Source organism: Pygoscelis adeliae, unplaced genomic scaffold (assembly GCF_000699105.1).
Source record: "Pygoscelis adeliae isolate BGI_AS28 unplaced genomic scaffold, ASM69910v1 Scaffold87, whole genome shotgun sequence".
Classification (NCBI taxonomy): Eukaryota; Metazoa; Chordata; class Aves; order Sphenisciformes; family Spheniscidae; genus Pygoscelis; species Pygoscelis adeliae.
In genome coordinates this window covers 2,647,571-2,657,240 of record NW_008825098.1, presented here as the reverse complement: position 1 = coordinate 2,657,240, position 9,670 = coordinate 2,647,571, and the positions used below count along the sequence as shown (strand labels likewise).

Below are 9,670 nucleotides of genomic sequence, written 5' to 3'. Positions count from 1 at the left end.
AGAGAGAAGATACCAGATGCTCACCATCATCCAGGCTAACTAGAACCAAAGGTCTGCGCCGTCTCACCGTGCAGGAGGACAACGTTCTCTACATGTCTGTGTGTTCTTTAGAAGTTGTTACAGCCACATTACCTCATAGTTATCTAGCAGAGTTTTCGATGGGGAAGGGCTCAACCTGAAGGCATTATTAAGTATGCCAAGACCCAGTTTTTGTGCTAGAGTGGACCAGTTTTTGTTTGGATCGGGCACTTCCAATAGTTTGTAAAGCTGCATTTTGGAACTTTCGTTCAGCTCTCTCAAACGTCCTGGGGAACAGAGAAGTCTGTTAGTTTTACTTCTATAAATCGTGCACCAGTTCATTTCTAAGCAGAAACAAAGCCAAATTAAAGAGTATTTTAGTGTCCATCAATCCCAGTGTTTACTCATGTATTGCTGTAATATTGAAAGTGTACTCCTTTGTGTCCTTGTGACCCACCTCTTAACAGAATCATGCTCATTCTGAGAATGAGTGGGTGGGAGGGTACCTCTTCTCCCTCCCCGTTTCAGTTACAAGCTATTGCAGGGCAATGTCTTCTGCAAGTATACTTTCAGACTCAATTACTAGAGGGGTATTGTCTGGTCTTCTTTATAGATGTTACCTTGTGTCAGTAAGTCCTCCGAAACCACTGCTGACTCATAGGGTTTGCCATTTAATATGTCATACACCTAAGAGAATACATTAAAGTCAATATTTAGCAGAAACCTGGTTAGCATCCATTATCTTGACAAGTCTCAGTAGCATTCTATAAAGCCCTAATTCCATCTGTAAACGGGCAATTTTTTCTGTCCCAGGATCAGTATGACTAAAGGTACTGTAGAAGACCTGTGCAAAGCTTGAGGGAGAAACCTTGAGAAGTTAATCTCCCTTGCCCTTTAGCTATGTCATCTGGCAACTGTTTTCAGGATACGGAAGAAGTCGTCTTTGCAATAAATAAGTGGCAGTAGCAGTGGCTAAGTGAGGAGTTATTGCCTGTCTGCAACTAGGAATTTAAAACAAAGCCCAGGTTAGGTTTTCACCTAAGGCTAGTACCGCTCCCCAGCGAGTGATTAGAGTGGAGCTGGGGAGCGGTGATTAGAGATGCTGACTGCTTATACCTTATGCTCGCACCAAACCAACTGCACGTACTCAGCTACTAAAGCACGGACCCTGTGGCCTAATTGCTGTTTGGGTAGGACATGAAAGTGTATTTTCATAGAATCATAAAGGTTGGAAGAGACCTCCAAGACCATCGAGTCCAACTGTCAACCCAACAACACCATGCCCACTAAACCATGTCCCTAAGCGCCTCATCTACCCGTCTTTTAAATACCTCCAGGGATGGGGACTCCACCACTTCCCTGGGCAGCCCGTTCCAATGTTTAACCACTCTTTCAGTGGTTAATCACTCTTCTCCTTATGCACAAAGTAAGTTGGCAATTCTGAAGAACATGTGGCAAAGAAACCCACTAGAGAGTGTCTCGCTCTGAAGGCCCATATTCAAACAAACACAAGCTGCCCAACCAGCTAAATACTTTTCTGTATTGAGAACTGTAGCGCAGCTATTTCAAGAAGTGTCTGGTCATTCCTGTTCAGTAGCAGTAGTCTGTTAAGCTATTTCATTGGGGTTTTTTGTGGCTGAATTAGTTTAATTTTTGATGGCAAGTAGTAGCTTGTCACCACTGAAATAACTGTGGATGCAGTGAAAGGAGTTGGCTGAGAGAGCTGAACTATCATTTATTATTAAAAAACCAGGCCACGTACCTCAGAGTTGGCTGCCATATCCAGTGGTGTCGTTCCAGGCACAATTCCTTCATCGTCATCTTCATCATCTTTCACATCATCTAGATCAAACAATGGCTCAAAGTTCTCTACATGAGGATTTGCACCTGGCAAACAAGTGTGCAAAAAAATTCCTAAGAAAAGGCTTCAAGTTGCTTTTCAACAATATTTAACATATGTATTCTAAGTTCTGAAAGGCAAAGGTGCTACTTAGCTACTCAAGCTAAATTACATTTTACATTGTCAGCAAATAAACTTTATCAACTAAAGTTAAATGCTGTCACATCCCTGTATAATGCTACTCTCCACTATAAAGAGGGGAAAAAGCGACAAGCAGAGTGTTAGGGCCCAAAGAAAGGGCTATGATTATACAAACTGACTTCCAGTCCCATTCTTGGCTCACACAGAGCGTAGCACGTGTGTGATGAAGCAATGGTGCGGTACTGCTTTTTATAGTGTCAGAGAAAGTGTGGGTATTATTAAAAGACCAAGCACACAGCCAGAGCAACGGGAGGCTTGGATTTCTGTTTCAAAGGAGAAAAATCAGGTATTAAGGGTCTAAATACAATTGACGAAATGTTCCAATAAATATTCAAAACTAACTCTTCCACAGTGATATGAAATAGGAGACACTAAGAAGCTCACGTTTCAGTGACCTATTTTTTGTTTTTGAAGCAGTCCAACACTTATCCCAGCTATGTAATGAGGTCTCTGCTTCTTCAGCTATAAAAAACTACAAAAGAAACACTCAAAAAACTTCCAAGAGCCGCACAAGAGATTTTTTCCTTAAAATAAGGACATAATTTGCTTTTTTTAGCCATTAGATGGTGCTACAGAGTAGCACAGCACCTGAAAGCAGGCCTTTCCCGAGGAAAAACAAACCTTCGTGCTTTTAACATCCGATTTCTTCTGCTCATTAAACGAGCTCACTGGCACATTCTGTTCTGCTTGCAGCCTTCTAACCTGAATTGCCACTGTGAAAGAAAGCTCTCCAGCAAACATCTATTTTCATACCTGCTGCTTTGAGAACTGCTGCCAATTTTGTAGAGCCCCTTCCAGCTGCTATGTGAAGAGGAGTTGTCCCATCATACGTAGTGCTGTCCACATCTGCATCCCCCTAAGTTTTTATTGAACGACAAAAAGTAAAGTGCTACTTCTCTATACAATACAGCTGCAGAGGCTCATGTCTGCATAAACAGTGCTACTGTGCAAATAAGCACCATTCCACGCCCGTTTGCAGAAAAATAGTCGTGGTCTGAAAAGAAGGAATTGGAAAGTAACTGCCTGCCGGAGCAGAGGGTGGTTGTGTGCTCCAGTGTTACAGCAGGAGGCACGGCGTCTAAACCCAAATAGGTCAGGCGGATAACAGCCACTTTGCATTCCACCTAATAGTTCTGCCGTCTGATCGGCCGTGGCCTTTGGCGTCTGAACTGGTGTGCACGGGAAGTCTGCCTTCCTGCTGCTCTTCAGGAGAGCAGGTAGGCTGGTGGCGCGCCCGTACACAGATAGCGAGGAGGGCTACCGCAGCCAGCTGTGGGTGTGTAGAATTGTGCACGCTAGGATCGAGGAGTTAAAGAGATGAGACAAATATTTATAGATATACACAACTATCTCTCTATGCACATCTGTATACACATTCCACTTGACAAAGATGAAGCGATTAATTTGTTCACGGGTAGTTTCATTGGCTGCTGGGATTACTCAGTGCAAATTAAACACGGCATATGCAGTCAGGTCAGGGTCACAAACTGTAAATTCCTCAACTTGGGCAAAAGGTTCCAGCGCTGACCAAGTAATAACAGATAACATTAGCAATAATTCTGCCATTATACCGACTTAAGTAATCAAGTCAATAAACAGGAAAAACCCCTTCCTTCTGTTCCTCTGAAGCACTTACGGATTTTCAGGAGTTTTTAAGTGTGTCAGTGAAAAGTCCTGGGAGAAAGAAATTCTGCCCTTACCTCAAGCAAAAGGCAGCCTGCCAAAGGGATGTTCTCGTGTTCAACAGCTAAATGCAATGCAGTTCGTCCAGATTTTTGCTCCTGAGCATTGACATTAACTCCAGCAGCAATCAGCTGTTTGAGGCAGGACATACTATTTGCCATCACCACCATGTGAATTGCACTGAGACCTAAACAAAACAAACCCCATCCATCATGTGCATTAATATTTGAAAAATACGGCAATGTCAGAGTAATGAGTTTTGAAGTGGCCGCCATCTGTGAGAATTGTAAAATGAGCGAGAGTTACTGTAGCTACCTGAGCACAAGTGATTTATTTTGCCTGCTTATACACTAAAAGACGGTGTTAATAAAAATGTTCTTTGTGCGTAAGTTGGAACTAGTTGTGTTACTGATGGCAAATCAAAGCCATGCATGGGGGGGGAGGGGGGAGAATCAGCAAATTACAAGGTGGAAAAGAAGGCAGGAACTAAAGAGCTCACCTAAAGCATCTCTCTGCCTCAAAGGAGAGTAGCCTTAACAAGAAAATCTGCATCTTGGTACTAAACAAATAGGTACCCTGCACTGGCCCCATCTGCTACTGAGCACCGCTTCTAGAAACATTCTGGGGAATAATTGGTATTTTTAGTATCATCCTCCTGTAAGGTCACGCTGCCCTATCGCCTCAAGATTACCTGCACCAGCTCAAAAAGAGAATAATAAAGCCTTGAATTTAAAAAACAAGCAAGCAAAGAAACAACCCCAAACCAACCAAACAAAAAAACCTCTCTTGAGGAACTTAACACAGTTTTTTGATTCCCATGACGACATTTTTAGGTCAGACAGTTTACAATCTACTAGAGCAGGAGTACTAAATTCAAATGACCTGCGCCACTGAAAAATGGGAGAATTGTGTCTTTGCCATTATTTTTATAGGCTCTAGTTCTGTATGGGGATAAAGTACCAGATATGAAACTTGACATTGGTCAAGAAATTATTTTTGAGGGGATTTCATTCACTGGAGGAGGAAATATTTTCTGCTGGGGGGATTTTTTTTTTTTTTTAAAAACTGGTTGCATAAGGTGTCTCAGGAGGAACACAGCACTTGAAGTTTTGTGAGATTAAAAAGAATATGCAGTAACAAAAATTCAAATCCATACTGTGTCACGTGGCCATTACCAGTCTTTATGTTCTGTATAACCAGAAAACCTACACATCTGTGTTCTCTCATCTGTGACTGCAGGCATGTAAAAGCCAAGGAGAGCATGCGCAAAATGGGGAAAGGTGCTATTTCCAAGGTCTGTAGCTACCTGTGTAAACCCACTGCGTTGGCAGGAATTGAGGTGTGCTTGTCCAGTACGTAAGTGTAAAATACAGCCATTATATCTTTCCATACCTTCACCGTTGGAAAGGTCGACCATCGGAGATATCTTCTTATGCTTGAGGAGCAGACTCAAAATCTTGTCGTCTCCTTCAGTAGCAGCTAAATGTAAGACAGAATTACCATGGCGATCCAGAAGGCTGACATCTGCTCCAGCCTTCAGCAAGTCTTCTACCACCTCTGCCTGCTTTGTGATTACTGCCAGGTGCAAGGGGGTCTAGAAGTGACAGAAGCAAGCCATGAGAAGACAAGCAACAGCTACATCATTTCTACAGAAATCTCTTAAACCCATAAAAGCTCCTAGTGTGAGAAGACGTTACTCCACTTCAAAGCTAACAGAAATTAAAAGCTTGCATATGTGTACTTTTTTTTTTACCGCATACTACAAACAGGGTTTCTACTTACTGGAAATAAAAGCTGCCTTGCCAGTGTCAGCAGTTGGACTTTGGAAGGAACAAAGATGTTGCCTACTCTTACAAGCCAGGGCACTGACCTGGCTATTTGAGTGTTGCGGTGCAAGGGACTCGGGAAATGAGATAATCCCTGTGCCCCCCAGACACTGTAACCCTGCTTCCAGCTGCCCCGTAGCCAAGTTCATGCCACAGAGGGAGCGCCCGCACTTTCCAGGGCCTGCTCAAATCTGCCTTTGGCACTGAACCACGCTCCAATTTTGCTCCTGAACAGGGGGTTTGCAGCCATGGGGCTTAGGATTTCCTTATCGCCCAAAATGACCCTGCGCAGGAAAGAAGAAAATCTTGCTGTTCTGTGCATTTGTCAAAGTGCAGAACAGCTGTGCGTTTACGCAGCCTGTGCCTAGCTAGCCGATTCTGTTTGCACGTTCTCCATTTTTGTGCAGACACCTGCAGCACCGAGAGGCTCTCAGCCCGAGAGGTTTCCAGTATGTCCAAAGGTCAACTGTATACTGCATTCTTGACAGTCTTGCCAGCGAACAGCATCATGTGGAACACACTCAGAAACGTATGTATTTAAACAGTAAGGCATTCCAGTACGGTTGGGAAGTCATATTTCCAACACTAAAATAATCTAAAAATTGCACAAGATTCCACCTCCATATCATTATCCTTATATTAACAGAGGACTATAAAAGAAGAGACTAATTCCAGCTCTGTACAATAAGCTTGTGTTTGTCAATACATTTATCAACATATTTGCAATTAATTATTGAATCTATAGGTACATGTACGATTCAGCTTTCAGAATACCTATACAGAAGGAAAATTCTAGCCCAAGCCTACAGTCCCTCCCACCACTGGCTTAAGGTTTCAGGAGAAGGTAGGAATAGCTGTAGAGGTCCTGGGTAGTTAGAGATTTATTTCTTGTACCGAGCACAGCTTTGCTTCCTGTTAAACAGAGGGCACAGAATTCAATTCAGAATTCTCTGCTTGCTTTCATCAGCCTCCACATTTCAGACTTGCTTTATAGGAGCATAAAAATGAAACGCGAAAAAGAACAAAAAAGTCAAAATAATAGACCCTCTGGGACTATCTGTGTAGAATAAAGTCCTGCCTTTACTGTTCACAGCAAAAGGAATGACACGAATGTCAGAGTGCTGCCGTGTGACGTCCAGCTGGTTACCTTTGGGACAACCAAATGGTGGGCACAGTTGAAAAGAGATTCTTTTCCAGGCAGGTTTCCACAGCTCTTTTTAAAGCCCGTCTGAGTTATAATACAAAAACCTCAGACTCCGTCATAGATGAAACTGAGGAGACAGAATTGTGCCTGGCAGTTAAGGATTCTTTTCCTACTAAGTAAGTGACATGGGGATGGTTTTCGGGTTTTTTTTTTTGTTTTGTTTTGCTATAACGTGAATCTAGAAATGAAAGGGAAATTTCGGTGTTCACGTCATGGGCACAAATACCATCTGGGCTATAGGAAGGGCATAGTTTGTTACAGCTTCCACATGCCTACAGATAACTGGTGACGCAGCAACTGACTCACGCTCCTGAGTTATCCTAGGTTAGAAAGGTCAAAAGAGCCCAGAGTTGGCACGCTGTAATCCATACCACTGGTTTAATAACAGAGAAGCCAGATAATGAAGACATGAACTGAAGTATTTCGTATTTTTGGCCTGTTCTACGATTAACCCACGGAGACGTTCTGTTAACGTCAAGGGGAGTTATGAACTAAAACAGTAAGAACACGCTCTTGCTCCTCCACCATCTCACAGTATGTCATTGTGTTTCTAAACTTGTTTGCATTACAGTCTGATCTGGGCTCCTTCCAACGAATAGAAGAAAAATAAGACAGATGGTAAGTTGTGCAATTTCTTTTTTGCTGGCTGAACAATCAACAACACTTATACCACCACAAGAGCATACCTGATAAAGGTCGTTTCTCATGTTAATGATGTCATTATAATTCAAATCAGGTATCACTTCCAAGAGGTTTTTCACCAGCTCAGTATGAAGGTGGATGATTGCTAAATGAAGGACACTGAAACAAACAAAAACCAGATTAACAAATTCACATTATTTTCAAATGTATTAGAAAAATTTTAAGGTTTTGCTGTAGATCTGATTGAATTCTAACTGATATAAACACTTGACTATTAGAGGTCATGGTTTCAGCACTAAATACCAGCACCTAAAATGAATCCCAACGTTAAAAAAAGCTAGTCAGAAGATAACTGTGTTTAACCCTTCAATCATAAAAACAGACTCGGGATGGCTTTATTAGACTAATAGTCTAATAAATACAAACTTCGTATCACGAGAGAGTCGTTTCAGAATTTGTTTGAAATCCCCAGATTCTTTGCTGTTTTGTTTTTTTCATGTTTTGAATTACGCAGCACATGAACACCTCTTACTGTCAAAACCTTCCTCCAGAGTTTCCACAGGCCTCTCCGCCACCAAAGCAGATTTTCCCTTGGGGGTTTCCCCAGATCTGTGGGTTTTTCTTTTCTTCATTTTCAAACAGAAAAATGACTGAGGACTCGGGCCTGGTGACTAACAGCCATAGGATCTGCAGCAGTGGCCAGAGACGTCATGCCAAAGGAAAAACCTGTTTTGGGGCTCTGCAGAGCAAGATACTTCACCACTCCTGCCGGGTTAATGCAACGGCCTTTCCCGTGCTCTTCTCCAGAGCCAGGCCCTTCAGCACCAGCCAGAGCGGCCGCACTTGCAAAAAGACACCAGGAAAAAAACAGGTTGTGAATCCCATCACCCCTCTCCAACAGAGCTCGATTTGTCTCGTTCCCTTGCGACTTCATTTCAAAGTCACGCCCTTTGTTTTGAAACCTATCTTGCCAAGCTCTCCCTTAACAGATGCTGGCCAACTTCTGGGCTCATCTTTTAGCATATTGCTGCTGACAGACAATATCTATGTGGGACATGTGGTGTGTTTGTTATGCTGCTCCAGAAATACCTGGATATACTCAGATCTACGCTTTCATCAGAAAAATAAAAAGAAGTTCTTTGCCATTCAGGGCACAGAGTCATCTTGAAATTGAGACTGAGAGCACTCAAAACCAGAAGTTATTTTAAAAAGGGAAAAAATTATCATTTCTAAACCAAACTCATCCTTGAAGGGCCTGTTTTATTGGTTCTGGACACTGCCGTAGGCAGTACCACGGCACCTTCCCTCCTTCAACTCTCCCGTGCTGTTCACACAGTCCCACCGCTACCGTAAAAGAGATGTTCCTCTGCTCTCTGGTAGATGCTGCTTCTTACGCTCTATCATGCTGACATTGTATTTCCAAATCTTACTTCAGAAACACATTTGCTCTTCTACTGCCTTTAGTTCTCTTTCCTGTAGCAAGTATTTTACTTTTACCCTGCCACTACATGTGATGCTGTAAAGACATGCTGACTAGACCATGAAAGGGCAGGCAATTCCATTTCTTAAACAGTCCTACATCAAAAAAAGCATTTCAGCACCGCGTGGAGGCAGAGCGCTGTAATACCATCAGGCTTCTGGAGAGTGGTGGTACTGGTATGAATGCAGTAACAGCCGGTGTTACTGAGTGCCCACTGTAAATATACACTAATCACAGATTAACATATTTTGTCTCAAAGCCGCAAAATACAACACAGGTCCCACTAAAGGTATTTTCATTCCCTACATACTACTGTGATGAAAGAAAGGTGAGCAAAATTGTTGACAGCAACATTTCTTTAAAGGCTTAAGCAAAAATGGTACCATTTTTGCCATATAATTTTAATGATTAAAATGAAAATTAGAGAAATTGATTTACGAATTTTGACTTTTTTTTTTTTTTTAAACAGCTCCTGCGAGAGAGCTGGAAGACAGTCACCAAAACTTTGTTTTGTTAAAAAGCTGCAGAGTAATTTAGATGTATTACATGCTCACAGTCTAGGAGAAAGGCAACGTGAGCTTGAGCCTCACATACTTGCAGGTACTTCTTGATCCAGGAAGAAAACAACTATTTACCATAATTCTGAAAAGTATTTTGACTTTGTTGAAATGTCCTGCAAGTCCAAATCTGAGGGGTACCTTATCGATATTTAAATGCAGGTCCTACTTGCTCAATACTCCTCTACCCCCTGCTTCCCCCCCCCCCCCCCCTTCACA

General features: G+C 42.4%; 1 protein-coding gene across 1 annotated transcript in view; it reads right to left on the bottom strand.

Moving 5' to 3' along the window:
* Nucleotides 1-9,670, bottom strand: part of NFKB1 (nuclear factor of kappa light polypeptide gene enhancer in B-cells 1) — a 48,156-nt gene that overhangs the window by 2,733 nt on the left and 35,753 nt on the right. Inside the window, exons 15-21 of the mRNA XM_009327039.1 lie at nt 7,459-7,573; nt 5,135-5,336; nt 3,760-3,929; nt 2,813-2,915; nt 1,781-1,905; nt 639-705; nt 133-305 (exon numbers count right to left, since the gene is read on the bottom strand). Coding sequence (XP_009325314.1) covers nt 133-305; nt 639-705; nt 1,781-1,905; nt 2,813-2,915; nt 3,760-3,929; nt 5,135-5,336; nt 7,459-7,573 — 955 coding nt within the window. The remainder of the gene's footprint in view (nt 1-132; nt 306-638; nt 706-1,780; nt 1,906-2,812; nt 2,916-3,759; nt 3,930-5,134; nt 5,337-7,458; nt 7,574-9,670) is intronic.